At 37.4% G+C, this 19,631-nt stretch overlaps 1 protein-coding gene across 1 annotated transcript in view; it reads right to left on the reverse strand.

Annotated features, from left to right (window-relative positions):
• Positions 1 to 9,517: 9,517 nt before the first annotated feature.
• The window catches only part of ankrd52a (ankyrin repeat domain 52a), a 28,625-nt gene continuing 18,511 nt past the window's right edge, over positions 9,518 to 19,631 (reverse strand). The window contains 11 exon segments of the mRNA NM_001018154.1: positions 9,518 to 9,793; positions 11,995 to 12,086; positions 12,218 to 12,300; positions 12,402 to 12,484; positions 13,889 to 14,034; positions 14,157 to 14,243; positions 15,641 to 15,728; positions 16,270 to 16,489; positions 16,571 to 16,688; positions 19,026 to 19,113; positions 19,206 to 19,407. Coding sequence (NP_001018164.1) covers positions 9,543 to 9,793; positions 11,995 to 12,086; positions 12,218 to 12,300; positions 12,402 to 12,484; positions 13,889 to 14,034; positions 14,157 to 14,243; positions 15,641 to 15,728; positions 16,270 to 16,489; positions 16,571 to 16,688; positions 19,026 to 19,113; positions 19,206 to 19,407 — 1,458 coding nt within the window. The 3' untranslated portion in view covers positions 9,518 to 9,542.

Raw genomic sequence — 19,631 nt, forward strand, 5'->3', positions numbered from 1 at the left:
GTTTTGGTTTTTTACCCAGACATTGAAAAAGAATATTTTAGAGCAGTAATTACAATACTGGGAAACTGATATTTTTATCCAAGGTTATCATACTGTCGGAATCTTTCACCGGCCCATGCCTAAAATGCACAGGACGCTATTCACATATAAATGTCAGGCAAAATTGTGTTTGTAGAATAAAAAAATGTGTATGTTTTTTATTTGCAAGTCTAATTTTACTTACTTATGGATATAATTCACGTTTGTGGAACTCTAAGATTGATGTGTGGATCTTATTGTATTTATTTAAATATGCATATTTGTGAATATGCTTGGTATTTGTCAATCGCTTTACATAAATTTGTGGATGGTATTATATTTGTTTGGAATTACGAAACAATTCTTTCTCCATAAGCTCAGGACCAAATTGCGACCTCCGGTGGACAGTCGCAGATTTTCTATTGTTTAGCTGTAAGAAATAGAAGCCGTTTCTAAAATATCTAGATGTTGGTTAGAACAAAAACTCCTTTTAGTATGGAAAATATTCCTAATTTTATTTACTAAACTTAAATCAGCTTTTAGGCTCGATCATCAGACTCGCTCTGTTTGGTCCTCATTCCGGCAACCAGCACTTGCCTTTGTTTTGATCCAGGAATGCAATACCTGTAGTTCAACCACTGGGTGTCAAACGTACATACTGCACCTTTAATCAGATTTCAACCTTCATTTTTAAGTTATACTTGATGTTTTAAGTTTGTACATTAATCTGAACCTCAGATGAAAATGGTCTTAACATCACAACTACTTTAATTTACATTTAGCACAGGATGCCATCATGTTTGGCAACAATTAGAAAAAGCAAAAAAGACTCAACAACAACAACTAGTATATGTAGCAATAGCGTTTTATTTCAACATTACCAATTCTAAGCCACGATACTGAATGACAAGACCTACTGGCTGCAGCAGTTCATGAACCTGACTAACAAAAACAAATGGGACTTTTTATATAGTTTTTTGTAGCTTTTTTTTTTTGTTTTTAAAGTCAGAGAGACCAATTTGTTTTTAATAAGCTCAAATTAAAATGATTATGTTCTTCCTTACTTAAATACATGTACAGAGTTTCACATCTGTTAGTAACAAGTAACCATTCACAAGCTCATACTATGAATTAACAAGGCAAAGTGCTTTCAGGATTGCATTGTCACATAAGGAAATGAATGGCTTGAGGTCTTTTCGTGGGGTTGAAAGGGTGAGGGTTCTCCTTCCTCAGGTCTAGGAGGGGGAGGAGGTCACGGGAGGACCGTCCTGACAGATTCAGGCAGAATCCACCGAATTCGTCCCCAGGTCCAAAATGGTTATGTACAGAGGTACAAAGTTGGCAGGGTGGTGGATAGCTAACGCAGATTAGCCAGTGACCGGCGTAGTGTATTCGGAAGGGCGTAAGGCTAGGGAACTCAACAGACCCCATATATACACACACGTTTTAGTACAGAATGAAGGTGCATAAACTCAAAACCAAACCGACCCCCTTTCAAGCCCCCACCACCAGTAGAAAATTGAGTTGTTGCTTCAGTACCAAAGTCATACAACCATCCACGCACTCTACTGAACTCGACCAGATGCACGTACATACCATGAAGAGCTGTAAACTTGAGTTCAGAGCGCTCACAGTGAACATTTAGAAGTGAACGTGAAAGAGACAAAGGGAAAAAGGGAGCACAAATGTAAATGCCAGCTAGTATAGGCTGATATTTTGTCCCTGTTTTGTCAACAACAACAACAACAAAAAAACGACCAAAAGAAGCGATAGAGGCAAGACACGTATGACATCATTTGAAATCTAATCGGAGAAAGTTGGAGAAATGGAAAACAACACGCACACACACACGCACAAAAAAATATCATAATACAGTCTGGCTTCACATTCCAGTGGTACTCTGTTGTGTATACACTCACAAATATCATGTTACACACAGACCGACACACAGTCAAGTATGCGAACTGCTGTCTTATATCACCGATTGTTGGTTATAAGTTATATATATATATATCTGTTCCATATACATATAGATTTCCATATGTCAACAACTGGTGGAGATTTCAATGCATCAAGCTGTAACACAGAGGTAGGATAATGCTACTTAAAATGCCTCACGTTTTTCGTAATTTTAAACCATTGTGTGGGGTATGAAACAGGCTAAAAAAAGTGGTGTTTCTAGCGCAAGCAAGTGCTGATCTTATTGGTTGATGTATGGGATCGGTGTGATGTGGTAGACCCTGCAATGGTCCCAGGCTTCTGCTGGTGATGGTATATCTCCTACACTTCAACTTAAAGACAGGATAAGAATATTTGCAGATATGTCGATGAGGTATACAGGGTTGATATGACCCCTGCTTGTCGCAATCAGACGCACAACACACAAACACACACACTGGGTGCTTTCCTACACGATTGTGGCCATTTCCATCGTCGAAACGAGCAACGCTCAAGTAAATAGTGCAGATTTGTGGCTTTTTTTTTTGTTTTAAGAAAACAAAGTAAAAAGAAACCAGGGTCACATTTCCTTCATCGTGATGAGTCAAATACTTGGCATGCTTGGAAGCAGTGACCGTAACCCTGTTTTATCAGAAACTAATGCAACCGTTGAGTTCTGCGTTTCGCCAATGGAAACAGCCACTGTGTAGTATTTATTTATCCGCTTCTTTTTTTGTAACAGCAATCTTTTGGAAAGTCTTAAAGACGGCGGGTCCTAGTGAAACTGGATTCAAACGAGGAACGCAGGAGGTCCGTTCGATTAAAGCCAGTCGCTTCGAAATGGCCAAATCCTGCACGCATCCAATTCACATTCAGTTTGACTGAAATAAGGCTCTCTCAGCACTGAAATCTCTTTATGTTGGTTTCAGTTACAAGAAGAGGGTGTTAACCTAAGGTGCCACAGATTAAATAGCCAGGCCAAAATCAGCCAGAGCCAACAAATCTTTAGAAATATACAATTGTCTCTTGATACTTGTATTGCTTGTTCTTGAGTGAAATCAAGTGGCCATCTCTAACAGAGACAAACATTGGTCCTATGTTGTGAATTACTTTATTCGGTGTGCTCCCTGTGATATCAACTATGAAATCATTGATTGCTTGAGGCCAAAATCATGGACCTTAAAAGATTACGATGACTTCTGGTATTGGCTGCCAACTTTTGTACAATGAAATTCTAAAGGAATGTTTCATTATGTTTTACAAAACACATTAAACAACGATTACTGGGATCTTGATGACGAATAATTCCAAAAAGAAAAAAAGAAATCGGAAACGATCTTTGGTACCGCATAACATATGGCCCAAAGTTCAAATGCTGTGTGGGGAGAAATAAAACCCTGCATATATATTTAACTGACGACATTCAAGATACCGTTTCCAAATCATCTACTCTCGCATCTCTAATCTGAAAATCACTTGAAATCTATGCGATTGCTTTTGGTATCAAATCAATTGATTCGAGGTAAATGAACAGGCCCCTGCCCCCCCCACACACACATACATACACAAATGCTTAACATGCCACGAAAGCAGACACTGACTTTAAAGTGGCGCTGAAGAAGGTACACAGAAAACGGCACTCTCTGACCTATCGAACAAACAGAAATGCCATCTTTCCAGTGAGCAAAGTATCGATAAGGCTTTGACGCCTATCACAGTTTCCACCAAGTCCATTGTACATTCTACAAGAAAGTGCCACTTATGGAGGCAAAGCAGGAAGGAGTTCAAATTTGTACAATCCGAAAAGAAAGTGAAATTACATACCCTGCTTCAAATAAAATGACGACGACAACAACAACATCAGAAAAAAAAAAATGGATGACGTAAGAGGGCATTTTCCTCCATTAAGGATACTATGGCGCACAAAAAAAAGTTTATTGCACTTCAGTCCATTTCAGGTGGATACTTTGACGTCAATACAACATACAGAAAAGGAGTCATGCCAACATTCTACAAGACACTGGGTTACAACTAATCTCCAATGCATTACCACACGAAAACAACACGGCACACGTCTACTTCACTTAAGAGTTCACACTTTGTAAAAACTAAACACGTTTTTATTCCATACAGGTCACTAGCTAGAACCGATCAAATGATTTTTTTTTTTTGAAGGTTATGTTATTCATCAGCGGTGTTGCGACAAATTTCGATCGCGGCTCGAAACGACAAACCACGTGGATGGTGGCTATTTCGGAAAACGTACAACAGTTGTTCATTCATAAGGCTCACTAAAGGTGTTAATGGAAGACCATACCCTGTGGCATGTACTTGATAACAAAAGGCACAATCCCACATATACTCGTCACAAAGTGTAGTACTTTAAAGAGATGATGAAGAGATGCTTACAGACTCCAAAGAAATAGCAGCATGCCACGCAAAGCAGTCATTATTTTCTCTCAACCCAAGCCAACAAGCGAGTAAGGTCGGTGTTAAGATTTACAGATGAACTTCTGAAGGTCCGTGATCGATCGGTCGGTCAATGGGCCATCTCTGATGGCACTATGCAACTCCGTGAGATAAAAAGAAAGAAAACTCCTGCATAGTTTTTACATTTTTTTTTTTATATGAAAATGTATTTTAAAGGGATCCCTACGTGCCCTGTCAGATCAGCCATTCAGTCAGGCTCCAGTGGTCATCTAACTAGCCTTATGAAAACAAGCTGCTGGCGAGAACAACAAAAAGCAGCTTTTTTTTTTCTTTGTGATTAGATCATTCGCTTACAGATTTACAATTTGAACTATTAGCGCTTACCGAGTAAAAACATGAAGTAACACTAAGCCAAGGTGAAGGACATCATCTAAGTTCAAGAGCACCCCTTTGAAAACATCAACGTTTTCCATTTCAAGGCCTCGAACGTGACCTTGGGATTCCAGTTGCATGGCAAACTAAAAGCCCACCCAAATGTCATGTACCAGTATATGGAGCATGATAGATTTTAAGGACAGCGAGTTGATGAGGTAAGACTGCCAAGTCGAGGCAATTCAGACCACACTTTTTGAAGAATTACACACAGCACATCTTGTGCTCTTACTTGCTAGAATGATTTGCATTATTAACATCACATACAATATTACTCACTAAATGTCAACAGACAGAAAAATGGGGATAAAATATACTGTCTATAAAAGAATTAATCATTGGATGATTAAATTTACTTTTTTTCTCTCCAATGCATTCCCAAATCTTTTTCAAGTGTTTCAAAACTGACTTTAAATTACTTGTTTAGGTAATAATCAGTTCAGACACTTCATTTAAAACTTCAAAATCCAACATTATCTAGCAATTTTCCCTCAAAGATTTTCTTGTGTTATTGTTCTTTCAAATTTGATACTCTCCAAATATTTGACACACACGTATTAAACAAAAAGACACTCAATTTTATCTATGCTCTAGTGCAAAAACTTCTACTAAATTCCATGAAAAATGATTATTTTGAGGCCGGAAGCCATAATGGTACATCTTTCAGCAAAACAACCTATAGAACAGTGTGCTTCTTATGAATCTCACCCAAATGAGATCCCAGGTTAACGACAAAATCTCTCAAGTGCTGCGACTGCTGAACTATACCGTTTCCTCTTAAGGCAAAAAAGTTGGGAGATAGGTTAAATGAAACGGGTGTTTTGAGTATTGCCTTAAATGGATGTGTCTTCAAGTAGTAGGGACGCCGAGGTCCGCTGAGGTAAATCAGACATTCTATCAGCCATTAATACCTTTGCGAAAAAAAACAAAAAACTATATAATCGATACAACAAAAAAAAATGCAAGGATGGACACACAATAAGGACACTGAGTTAGCTACAATTAATCTGCTTTCCAACAAAATGGTTACAATTATTAGACGACTCTAGTTTCCGACTGCCTGCAAGTAACTGCAACCATTATAGCTTGGTCAACAGGCAATGAAAGCTGGCCCTTCATAGCAAAGTTGCGTAAAAAACAAAACAAATAAAGAGCTCTTTAAAACTGCACAATTTGTTGATCCAGAATAAAAGGAGAAAAGCTAGGTAAATGCATCATTTTGGTTCAAATTTGCCCTTCGTTTTTAATAATGAAATTAAGGCGTTTCATAATTCCACAGCGTAGAAATAAATCACAAAATATCAATGGTACGATCGAGTACACTGGAATATTTACAAAATATTAAATTAGAAAGAGCCGTTGACAAGATGACTCAATCCGGCTGTTCAATTGATGAGGGCAAATGCTAAGTTACAGCTTAGCCATGAAAGCTTTCACTTCAACAGTTGGAGATGAACTCCACCTAGGGCTAACCAGCCCTTCATTATAGCTTAGTTATGAATAAACTGGCAATTTGAGACAGTCTGATTGTGAACGTACTGGCATTATACAATAATCAACACACTAAATGAGGATCTCCAAAAATATTTGTAATGGGCACGATAGCTTATGTTAGCTTGCACTTTTTGTCTTTTTTTATTTTTTGGTAATGGTCTTGACGCACACTCAAAAACTGAACCCAAGGAATCACTCACTCACATTTTACAAACGTATCAAAATGAGAAAGGAAAATGAAGTTATGGCACTAAATGATCTATTTTGGGGAGGAAACTCCCCTTATCAGTTATTAACTACCCTAAAGAAAGAAGTCTTGCCACTTTGTGACCAGTTCCCTTATTGTTGACACACAGAACACCAAAGTCTATTAGAAGTTCTGAAAGGGTTCAGTTCCAAAGTTGTCAAGTGAATTATTTAATTGCTATCTACTGCATACAAGATTTTCACCAACATCGAAGCAAGCTGCTACCATCACGGCGTACATTCGACGATGAAACAATTAAACAATTTTAGTGCAATGCCAATAAGACGATTAGAAATTTGAGGAATTAAAACAAGTTTGCTTTAGTTTGTTTTGGCTGGATAAGAATTATCGCTAATAAATAGAAAAAAAGAGCTCCAAGATACAATCGAAAGCAGCAGTTTTCTTGCACCAAATGAAATGTATTACTAAATCACAGGCTCCATGGGCACTTGTTTTACGACTCAACTACATGTGGTATGACTGGCTAGACTAAAATTGATAAATAACCATTTTTTGTATTATAACTACAAGCAGTATAACTGGCAGTGCAAATAACTTCAAGCTCATCATCAACTTGCACTTCATTATCGTACCCTGTGCTGTCTGCACGCACACATTACCTCTCCTACACCAAACCGCAGCAAAAGTCATTGTACTTGATAAGATAAATAAGCTTGAATTATACTCCCACATCTTGCCCATTTCTCAGGCAAAACACTGCGATATAATGCCACTAATCTAATTTGCAGACATGCATGTTTGTACTCTTGCAACTAAAGGTCAGATATTAGCCCATTTACAGCTTGTGACAGATGCAAAAGCGCATTTTTTATTTTATTCATTTTTTTTGTTCTTAAACAAGCAAGTGCTTTAAATCAGGCCTGCGTGGAGCGGAGAAACTCGTTAAAGCAGCCAAAACTTGTCATTATCATGACGAAGAGGTCTTAAATCAGTATAAATACGCTCTCCACACAGCCTTTAAACATCTAACGTTACCATTTTGTTTGTCTATGCATCTTCATTCACCAATAAAACATCAGTTACAATACTTCGAAGCTACTCTACATCACTAAACGCCTGATATAACGTAATGAAAATAACTGAGAACCACACATTTCATGCCTGAAGTACGCATCAGTTTGTGGATGCCTTGAATTTAAGGGGGCATAGATTTATACAGCTGTCTAATTCGGGGGGACAATGTAATTAAAAAAAATATTGGCAAAATTAAAAGCCCTTTCAACTGATTGTCTCATTACTGACTGAGCATATATTGCCTGTTTGTCGTGTACAAACAAAAAAAAGGGATGTTTCAAACACTCATTCACATGTTCTTATTTTGTGTTTAGGTGCAAAAACCTAATGGAAGCACAATCTTAACTTTAATTAATCTACCTTTGGCAATAAGGAAGCATTTTGTAAAGAGCAAGGGTGAATATTATTATTTTTTGGATATCTATTAGTTCCTAATAAAATGGTATTTAGAAATCGTTCAACTTTGGTCATACGCATGACTGCTCCCCAACACCATAAACAAACATAAAAGAACACCCAATCAGCTTCAACACTTCAAGTCAACCTATACACTCCCCCAGAGTCTAAAACAACCCAAGCGGGTTCTGATATAAGAATCACGATCATCAGAAATTAGTTCATAACGGATTATAGTGAAATACTCAACCTAAGTTTCCCTGGTCAAAGCACCATTTTGACGACTCCGAGGGAGCGCATATTCTGTTGTTGAACTGATCGGACCCTAGGTAGACAAAAATAAATTCAGTAGGCACTGTGAAAGCAACTCCATGCTAAATATTAGAAACTTCAACTAACAAAGCAGGAGATTTAAATGAAGATATAAGATGATCCAAAAAAATCAAACAAATTAAAGCGAAAGTCCCAAGGAGCAAGTACTGTGTATGACGATTGCATCAGTGATGACGTTTGTGCTTTCTATACTTCCTTAGTGTATTATCATCATAATGTTTTAAAACACCCCCCAAATAATGACACTTTTACTTCTCTTTCTTCTGCCCACCTACAAACAGTGATCTGGACTACCTAATACCTTCATTGTAAACCTAATTTCAATTTATCCACCTCAAAGCTCATCCGAACGCGATCCCTTTTCTCTCTCTAACAGTAAACAAACATTATATATGTATATTATATATATATATATCAGACCTCTTGAATCCAGGAGGTCATTGGTCTTTTGGCTTAAGGTAGTATGGTTTCCCTTCTGTCAAAATGATCCTGTTAGGTTGTTTGTTTAGTTTTTTTTCCTGATCTGTGCTAAATCAGATTGCACCTCACATAAAAACCTCGAAATGCATGAATCAAGTATGGGATGAAAAACTTGGACTGCTGCGCAAAAGTGAATGTCACACATACACAAACACGCGCGCGCACACATTCGCACACACTTTCACTCAACCACACACACACAAACAAGACCACTATCAAATACATGGTCCCGCAAATTCATGCAAATCTAGTGTAACCCGTTTAAATTGTTCCTCAGGGCAGGCTGTAAATTCCTATGCAAGGCCACAGCGTCACGCAAATAGGAGGCATGATATGAAAACCCATCCATTATCACTGTTACCATGAAGACACACAGCTGCATAATTCTAACATGAGTCCATTCAAGCGCAATGGAGAAAGAAAGAACAGGACTTACTCGCCAGTGATGGATACTGGTTCGAATAGATGGCTTAGATTCAGATTTTTAGACTTATTAGACTTCTATTGAATGGACAGTATCTAAGATGAGGGGGGGGGAACGGGAAAGTAGGGGAAAATAAATAAAAAATAAATAGCTAAACTAGTCCTCTCGTGTTCGCTCTCTACGGAGACGTTAAGAAAAGCTTCGATACTGGCACAGGAGGGATGTGTGGCTGTAATTGCATATAGGTTTATCTAGGTGTGTAGAGAGGACCAAACCAAGCGACCACGCAATTTTTTTTTAGCGAGTAAGGACGCCTCACTCGGTCAAGCAGCCATCCAAGCCGATGGTAGCACCATGGCGATCTTTGCCGTAACCATGGCGAAGGCCTCCATTGGGCAGAGGGGGGCAGGCGGCGGTGATGCCACAGTGCTTGAGCAGGTTGAGGCTGGGCGAAGAGGGCGAGGATGAGGAGGCTGTGGAGGAGGAAGGCTTCATGGTTGACAGAATGAGAGCTAGGCAGTCAGCAACAGCTTTATTGGATGCACAGGCCAGGGCTGGCGTATGACCTGTGACATTAGAGGAAAAAAAAACACAGAGATAGGATTTGTGAAGCAGGTATTATCAATTGGGGCTTTTGCAGGTAGTAGTTACAAGAACTCCGTTATAGGAACTAGCCACCAGGGAAATTTTCTCCCAAACCATTTTCTTTGTTGCATGCTCACAATCATTACAGGGGTGGTCCACTACAACAGTGGTTCCCAACCTTTTTCTTAGGGGCCCCCCCATGAACATATACAAACATTGGAGCCCCCCCACCATTTAAATACACACGCCCATATGTACTATATATATATATATATATATATATATATATATATATATATATATATATATATATATATATATATATATATATATACACACTGTATGTGTGTGTTTGTGTAATTAATATATAATATGTTTAGAAAATATAAATTAATCAGTTTTAACTTGTCTTGGCCATCAATAAAACCAAAATTTAGGTAGGCTGTCATACTGTCTAATCTTTTTCTTTGCCTCTAAAGAATCACAGCATTTTCGTTTCTCTGCCGATTTTGTTTTGATTTTGCCTTTACGACACGTTGACAAGCACATTGCTTGAGTGAGCTAAATTTAAATAATTATTTAAAGTTATTCATTTTAATTATTTTTACTATTATGTTGTAATTTTAAGCATGTGTTTTGATATATATATATATATATATATATATATATATATATATATATATTTTATATATTTATATAGGATGTAAACAAAGATGTAAACAATATGAAATGCTGTTTGGCAACGTTAACAATTTAGCTACAAATTCATATTTATCTGTCAAACTGCTGTAAACGGCCACAATCTTCAGCAGCGCGTTCAGTCTCTCTCTATGTGGCCGCTTGCCGCGTCCCTGCACAAACCGATACAGCTAAAAGCTGTGCTTGTAGGGATGTGACGTGGTGATGTGGAGCTCATCTGTGAATCATTGTACATTACAGAGGAACTAGGAAATATGACAGTCGTTTTTATGTTAGCTGAGTAGCTTTATATAATCAAAGACATATGAAGAAATAACCAGGTTTTCTACAATTAAAGCATGAGCACACATAGCTTTGCATCTTATAAACACAACCAAGCCTTACACACTGTGGACCACCCCTTTAAAAACTCCAAATTTCTGCAGTAAACTAAATCAACAACTGAAGGATGAAGGAAGCTGTATTGTCATTGTGTGTTGTGTGATGGAGACTGAAAGCATTTTCTTTGATTGTTCTGCATATATTCTTCATTTTGAGAGGGGAACTAAAATACTATTTACATAAATGAAGTTGGAAAAGCAGAGCAGTGGTATAAAAAAACAGCAAAGAAGACTTTTGCCTATAGTGTGCCGTTGTTGTTTGTGTTTACACAAAAACATTTTCTACTAGAAATCGTACCAGTGTTCTTTCACTGAAATTTGGAATTTCTTTGACATTTGAATAGACCTCTTTATAACGTTTATGCATTTGGTTATTTATAAATTTTTTAAATGTTATTATATACAGTTTCTGAACATATAGGATACATGTGACAAATTATTATAAATTATTATTATCAATTCATTCATTCAGTCTCTTTTTGGCTTAATCCCTTTATTAATCTTGGGTCGCCACAGAGGAATGAACCGCCAAATCATCCAGCATATGTTTTACACAGCGGATGCTCTTCCAGCCACAACCCATCACTGGGAAACATCCATACAGTCTCATTCACACACAGACACTACAGCCAATTTAGTTAACCCAATTCACCTATAGCGCATGTCTTTGGACTTGTGGGTTAAACCAGAGCACCCGGAGGAAACATACTCAAACATGAGGAGAGAAAGCAAAGTACACACAGAAATGCCAAGTGACCCAACCAAGGCTCGAACCAGCGACCTTCTTGCTGGGCCGATGCCCTGCAGATTTTAGCTCCAACTTGCCTCAACACACCTGCAAGAATGTTTCTAGAAAGCCTAGTAAGAGCTTGATTAGCCAGCCCAGGTGCGTCAGATTGGGGTTGGAACTAAACTTTGCAGGACACCGGCCCTCCAGGACCGAATTTGGACATGCCTGCTTTAAGTGGAGTACATATCCACAGTAAACATCACAAAATTAGTTTTGTTTTGACCCCTGGATTTTAGTTCTTGTTGTCATTCCTGCCATAAACTGACACAAACTTTGCCTAGAAAAATTGCAAAAGCAGAAAAGCCTGTCCTACCTTCTTCATCCACTGCCAGCACGGTGGCACCACGATTCAGCAAAGCCTGAACCACAGTGGCCAAACCATTCCTGGCTGCAATGTGAAGGGGCCTGAAAACAGAAAAAAATTTAAGTTTAAATGCTTTCAAATGGTTTGTCCAGTTTAATCAAAGTAGGAAATGGCTACACACAACCCACAGTTGCTAATAGTTGTATTAGCAAACTGAGAAAGAGAAACTCACATCTGAAGCATACTGTTGGTTGCATTAATGAGGATAGGGTTGTGGATCTCCTTCAAGATCAGCATGGCACACATTTCATGAGCCTTCAAATGAAAACAACCATAGTCAGCAATACGGACAACGTCTAAGAAATTGAATGAAGAGACATTGATGTTTGAGTTTAAATAAAGTGCTGTGTTTGTACCTTGCTGCAGGCCAGGTGCAGGGCAGTGTTCTTATTCACATCCAGGAGGGACAGATCAGCTTTGGCTCTGTGCAGCAGCAGGGCTGTAAAAACGGAAACAACACAAAAATCTACTCAAAAAAACTGCTAAGGATTCAGATATTTATAATGTCTGATTTGTTCATTTGTTTATTTATTGTCACATCAGCAACTGGCTATTTCATGGCAAGATTAATATTGGTTTAAACATTTCATAATAACAACTTCATAAAACAAAAGACGATACATAAAAAACCTCAAACATTTTTACATTGAAAAAAAAAACGTGATTTTTCAATCTGATATATGATAAATAACCCTTGTGTACTGTTCAAATTTACTAGGGCTATGTGCCATTAATCGAAATCTAATTCGCAGTCATGATTTGAAATGTGCAAATGTCCAAATGTGTGACTGCCCTCAGTGTTTGACAGTCTTACTAGCCAATTGAGTTAGCTCACTTTCGTTCTGCCCAATAAAAATTGTGCAACCGAACTATGTGGAATGCCCATAATAAAACAGGAAGTGGCAGACAAGTAAGATGATGGCGTCTGCCACTTCAGAAGCATTAATAGAAGAATTCATATAAAAGAAAAACAGAATGTCTGTAATATTGAAATATTTTGGTTTCAAAGTCACAGACACCGAACAAAAAACGTAAAAGCATTGTTGCCAAAGGATGATGAAATAAAAAAAGCCACACAGGCAGCTATACGAGTGTTTTGCAGAAAAATCAACTGAAAGTATTGCCAGTGACACTAAGGGCCTACTCACACTATGCTATCCGAATCGTGCTCTGAATCGGGCTCAAGCACGGTTCACTTGGCCTGCCCTGGCCCGGTTGGAAGAGGTGTGCCAGAGTGCAGTTCACTCGGCTTTGACTCTGTATGCTTGTAGTATGAGTGCAAAGCGCACCTGAGCCCAAAACTGAAAACGAGGCATGACTTTTACAGGATTATTTCATATGGATTTATTTATCATTCTTCTAATCAAGTACAATATCAACATTGTTTGCAGCTGTTGCACCAAATAAAAGAAAGCATCACGAAGGCACCAGGAGATAACTAACGCCATAACTCATGACTGTTTGCTCTAGAGAAAAAGTAGTGTTTAATTTCTGAATGTTTATAAACAAATTTGAATAAAAGTTGGAGTTAGTTAATATCTTTTCAGTTCCTTTTTTGACTAACACTCACTGCATTTTAGCAGTAAGAAGCTACGATACACAATATTGATCTGTTGGAAAAAATAATAAAAAATGAAGACTGCCAACTTACGACTCAAAATCCCCCCAAAGTGTATGAAAACATCCCCAACAGCACACAAGGGTTAACTAACATTATAAAAACACGCATTAAAGCGCTTTTAGTATAGACATCTAATAGTCTTTCAAGATCACATTGTAATAAAATATAATTTTGATGTCTAAGAGATTCAGTCTTTTTCGTGGCACATGATGCAACTCTTACCCACGGCACCACTTTGGCCATAGTCGGCAGCCACCATCAGTGCAGAACGGCCTGAGTGGTCCACGGCATCGATGTCTGCTCCTTGCCGCAGAACCAGCTGCAGCCCAGCCACGTCTTCCGCAACTGCGGCCGCGTGTAGTGGGGTCCTAGAGGAAAGACGTTCATTCACTTTCATAGGTGATCATTTATCTAATGCTTTTTCAATCTGTACACATGTGACAGCAGCTACTATACAAACAACTATATTACAATAACTGCTTGAACCAACCTTCCTTTGGCATCCCTGATGTTTACCAGCGAATTACAAACACTGGATTCCAACAGCAGCTCTGCAGAACCACTATGGCCATTAATGCTGCAATGGGATGGCAAGATAGTGATTAGAAAACCCATGCTTTAAGTTTAACCTTAATGCTCAGAGCATATCATAACTTCACATTTAGGTTTACTACACAAAAAAAGACAAAGATGATGTGGCTTATTTGTAACTGACAAAAGAAATAAAATAACAAAACTCAAAAAGTATATTTCTACAAAACTATTTTCCTAGAGGTTGTATGTCCGGTTGTTGTCTCACCATTTATTTGAACAAAAATTTGATAAGAACAGAATTATGTCGTGTTCACACCAGACATGGCATGTGCACATAAATAGACGCGTGAACATTGAGTTTACTCGCACGTCAAATTTACTTCACAATAGATGCAGATTCGTGTCAAGGGCAGGGCTTCTGTTTGCCCGATGATTTTAGCTTTATTGCTAAATGGCTAACATGGATTTTATTTAGAGAATCGCTGCGTTTATGTGCTTTAGGAAGGCAAAAACAGCATAGATTTGTTCTGCGTTGTATCTGAGTGCACTAGATCCTTTCAGAGGTGCACCCAGCTCTGCAAGTTCTGCAACTCCTGCAGAAATCGGAATGATGCTGATGCTTTCAGCGATGCTTTAGCCCAGCCCATTTTGTCGAGCTGTTGTTCAGTGTCGGCATTAATATTTCCCCTCGGGACACCAACAACAGGCACTACATCATAATCACACCCCTACGAGAGCAAGCTCCTGATTGGTTAATGCAGCACGGATGTCCGCTGAAGTTCAGATTTTCCAACTCGAGCAATTTGCGCGATTCGCAAGTTAAACGCATCAAATACACAAAACTCTCAACTCACAGATCTAGTTGTGTCTTTGCATGGAATTTACATGAAGCATCAAGCGAAAGTGATTTGCATCCACATCTGGTGTGAACGCATCATTACTGTGACATACTTTTGTAACTTAAAACAACTGGTTTCTGTTTTAATTTAAAATATTCAATTTTCAAGTTATACTTTATTCTATTGCTGTCGAAGCAGAATTCTTAAAAGCTAGTCTATCATCACATGGTCCTTCACAAATATGGTGGTTTGCCAATCAAGACTCAATTGTTACATTTTTGTGTCAAATCTCTTTAAAGGACAGAAAGACAAAAAGAACTTGGTGTTAGCTTGAAATTAATTAGAAACTTTTGTTGTTACAAAAGAAAAAAAAACAGTCACATTCTTATTGAATTAAAGTATTTATTTTTATATATGTAAAGTCTTACTGATGCTAAACCTTTAAACGAGTGTACACTTGAGCAGTACAGTCACCAAATACCATTTATTTTGTTAGATTCATGGGAGAATCAGTGACTCTCAGTTTGTTCAAAACAAAGAAAATAATATGAAGTTTAAAAAAAATAATAATAATATTATAAAAAATAAGTTGAATACTCACAGAGCACAGTGCAGTGGGGTGAAGGGGTTTCCCTCCTGGATACTACATGGTTTAAGTTCAAGTAAAACTTCCAAACAGTCTTCATGACCTGTTTCACAAAACATTGCACATCATTCATTTAACACTCTCTCAGTATTAACACAAGTACTCAGTATTAAAGCAGGACTGAACAATATATCGTTTGAGCATCGATATCACAATGTGTGTATCTGCAAGTCACATTGCAGTTTATTATTTATTAAAGATTAAAAAATAAAGATAATATTAAATATATATTTTGTTATTATTTATTCAATGATTACAATGTCATTTTTCATTTAATTGTTCAATTTCTGTACTTGAATACTGTTAAGACGCCCCTGAAAACCACAAAGCCTTGTTTTTAGTTATTTGCATATCATTTATTATAATTTCTGCAGATCCACTGCATAGAAAAAAAGACTTCATCTCAGTCAATCTAAATAATTGAAATCTTTCCAAATAGAGTTATTTAAATAAACCTGTTGAAATGTTATTTATAACGCAATAAATATCGTAGCAAAACAAAATATCGCAATGTCAGATTTTTCCAATATCGTGTAGCCCTAATATGAAGGTGCTGCAGAGGCTGAAAGGGTGGGGCATGGTACCGTGATAGGCTGCCCAGTGAGCGGGTGTGTAGCCATGGCGGTCAGTGAGTGGGTCTTGGGGTTGGGAGTGATCAGCAGCAGAAAGAAGGTTGGAGAGGATGTCGGCATGACCGCAAGAGGCAGCCAGATGGAGCGCGCTTCGCCCCTGGAAATCTCTGCTAAGGACTGAGACGTTGTGGGACAGCAGGGCGGTTAAACAGTCCTCTCGACCCATCACCGCCTGGTGAGACACAGCTGGTTAGTAACACTTCACAAGATTAGACTAATAATGCTCAAATGACTGACAGTTTTAGGGTCTCACCCCTCTGTGTAAGGCTGTTCTTCCTCTCCTGTCTTTCATGTCAGGACAAGCTCCTCTCTCCAGCAGCAGATGCACACAGTCAGTGTGTCCCCCCAGCACTGCCAGCATTAGTGGAGTTCTGACGGGAGAAAAAGGGGAAACAGATATCAACAATGAGCTAAAAATGCATTTTTAAAAGCATTTTAAAATTTTTTTTTTTTTTTTTGAAAAATTTCAAAAATTTTGAAATTTAAAAAATTATAAAGATATCTAGTTTAAAAAAAAAATGGTGCTCTTAATTGTTTAATCAGAATGGCTTGCACTGCCAATGACTTTTGATACCTGCCAATTGTCATGCAAATAAATTAAATTTGACTTGTTTTTTTCTGCAAACACATGTAAAAATATTCAGTAAAGTACATATAGTATTTAACTAAAAGATTTATAAATCTTTTGATTCAAATTTTTATTTCCAAACTTGATTTTTGTAACAAAGACAACCCAAATGTAGTATGATTTCATTCATTTCTCATCATTATTATTTTTATGATATTATGGGGGAAAATAATTGTATTTAGTTGCTAAGTGGGATAATAAAATCCTTATATCATATAAACATCCTTTTTGTTGAGTCTGTACTTCTCAACATCAAAAGGCAGCCGGTGCATAAATACACAACCTTTGTTTTTGTTTACTTCATGTAGTTCTGAGAGCTGATGAGCAGATTTTGATTTTCTCAGACACATCAAGGTAAGTGCGCAAAGGTCACTCTGACACACATTTAGACACTTTACAGGGCTTGCAAAATTCGGTAGCTCGGATTGTTTTGGGTTGGGCTACAAACATCTATCTATATACTGCCCAGTGGGAGGAAAAATATATTTCAATGACTACATTCTCTCATAAAAAGTGGATAATTATGGATGTGCTGTGCTGCTGATACGGCAGCATTAAATGCACTTGTTGATAACAAAGAAGAAAAGCCACAATATTATCAACTACATCCCAAATTAAGCAGTGTTTCTGTCAGTTTAATCGCTTGTTCTGTAATGAAATGCACGACACTGAAGCACACAAATGATACAGATACAGAAATAGCCTGAGATAAGTTTTAAATGTAATGCGTCTCCATGAAAAGCACGTGTTGGAGCGCATGCAGAACAGACACACGTACTTAAGAAAGATAGAATACACGTTATAAGTTAATAAGGATAAGTTAATGCTATCTGTCTACTTTACACAGATATTCAACAGAATCAGTAAACGATTGGCAGTCAGCTTATGAAAAAAAAAAAGTTTGTTTATTTTTTTGACATGCACTTAAAGGAATAGTTAAGAGGCACAAAAATGAAAATAAACCCACTATTTACTCCCTTCACTTGTTTTAAACCTGTTTGAGTTTTTATTCTTTCTGTTAAACACGGGTATTAAACAAGGTGTTAAATAAAGATATTTTGAAGAAAACATTTTGTTTAAAAGAGAAAGAAACATTGAAATGAGTTGACTACTCTGTAACATATTGGAATGTCTTTATAGATGCAAAACATAACCTGAAACAATGTTTCCTTATCTTCATTTTTTTGGTTGATTTAAAAAAAATTTTTTAAATAAAACTTTAAAAAGCTAAATAATACAATTTTGGTTATTTAAAAGAATAATATAGCCTATAGCTTATACCTTTTCTATTTAGTTACTGTATGTTTTTGTTTATGTATTTTGTCTTTGGGCTACTTAAGTTTATATTCGGGCTACCAAAACTAAAGAGTTTTGCAAGCTTTAATTTGCTGTTGTACTCCATATAAATGTTGTTGTGCTGCTTTTTTTGCACAGGCCTATCTAAAGAGTAAATCGTGATGATCAGTGATGATCAGTAAAACAGTAAAAAATTATAAATTTGCTATCTTTCGAACAGGAAAAACCACCAACAATAAAAAAGCATCATTATATGGTGTCATGGTTTTGCAATCAAAACATGTGGTTATAATTAAAGTCAATGAGGCAAAAACAGCTACAACAATAAATTAGGGAGAAAAAAAATGAAAATCTTGTGCAATGTTGTTACTAATCATTCACATGTTTAAGTCTGTGACAAAAGATTTAAAAAAATCTAGTCCACGATTATTTTTTATATTGAAAATATGTCATTGTGTTTTTTCATTAAATCAGTGACATCATTTATGAATTTGACAATTAAAGAGTAAAATCTTGTAATTCTAAAAACATTTAGTAGTTTTGATCAGGTTGATTAACAGACTTATGCAGAGAAAAATAAGAAAAAATATATATGTATCTGATGCTTTTTTACAGCAGTTTAATTCAGTGGATGTTTTCATCCCTAACATGGTAGTACATTTAAACAGTGCACATTGGTTAAAACTGAATTGCATGTATTTATAAAATGTTACTTGCATGTGAACAAATAAAACATTAGAAATAATCAAATCGCACTGTAAAAAAGCCATAAGCTGATACGTACTGCCCCTCCGCATCTGTAACATTAACCAGGTCGGCTCCCCCTTCACTACACAGCAGCATCCGCAGACATTCAGAGTGGCCGTTGGCAGCTGTCAACAAGAAGCACAGTGACGCATCAAACATTTATCCATATATAAAGACACACTTCACAAGCCCATTCACGCATACACACTCACTGTACCTGCAACATGAAGAGGGCCCCATTTGCTGCGGTGCTCTGCGAGGAGGCAGGAAGCTGATTGGCTGAGCAGGAGCTCAACACAGCGGCTGTGTCCTCTTTGGGAAGCCAAATACAGCACAGATCGGCCCACCGGGTCACACACATCCACACACGCTCCAGACTCTATTAACACTGTCACACACTCCCAGTGACCCGACTCCACCTGACAGAAAAAAAGAGAGCATTACAGTTATTATTAGCAGCTCTGAACTCCTGCTGATTTATGCTGTGAATAAGTAGATGTTGAAGAGAGGTCATATTAATCAAACCTTCTCTCTCAATGAAGCGTTTGTATTTTTAGCAGTGGTATAAAAAATCTGAAGGCGGTCTGTGATTGAGACAGATTGCACTGAGAGTCGGCCCACAGTGGTTTTGCTTTCAGTAATA

Source organism: Danio rerio, chromosome 23 (genome assembly GCF_049306965.1).
Source record: "Danio rerio strain Tuebingen ecotype United States chromosome 23, GRCz12tu, whole genome shotgun sequence".
Lineage (NCBI taxonomy): Eukaryota > Metazoa > Chordata > Actinopteri > Cypriniformes > Danionidae > Danio > Danio rerio.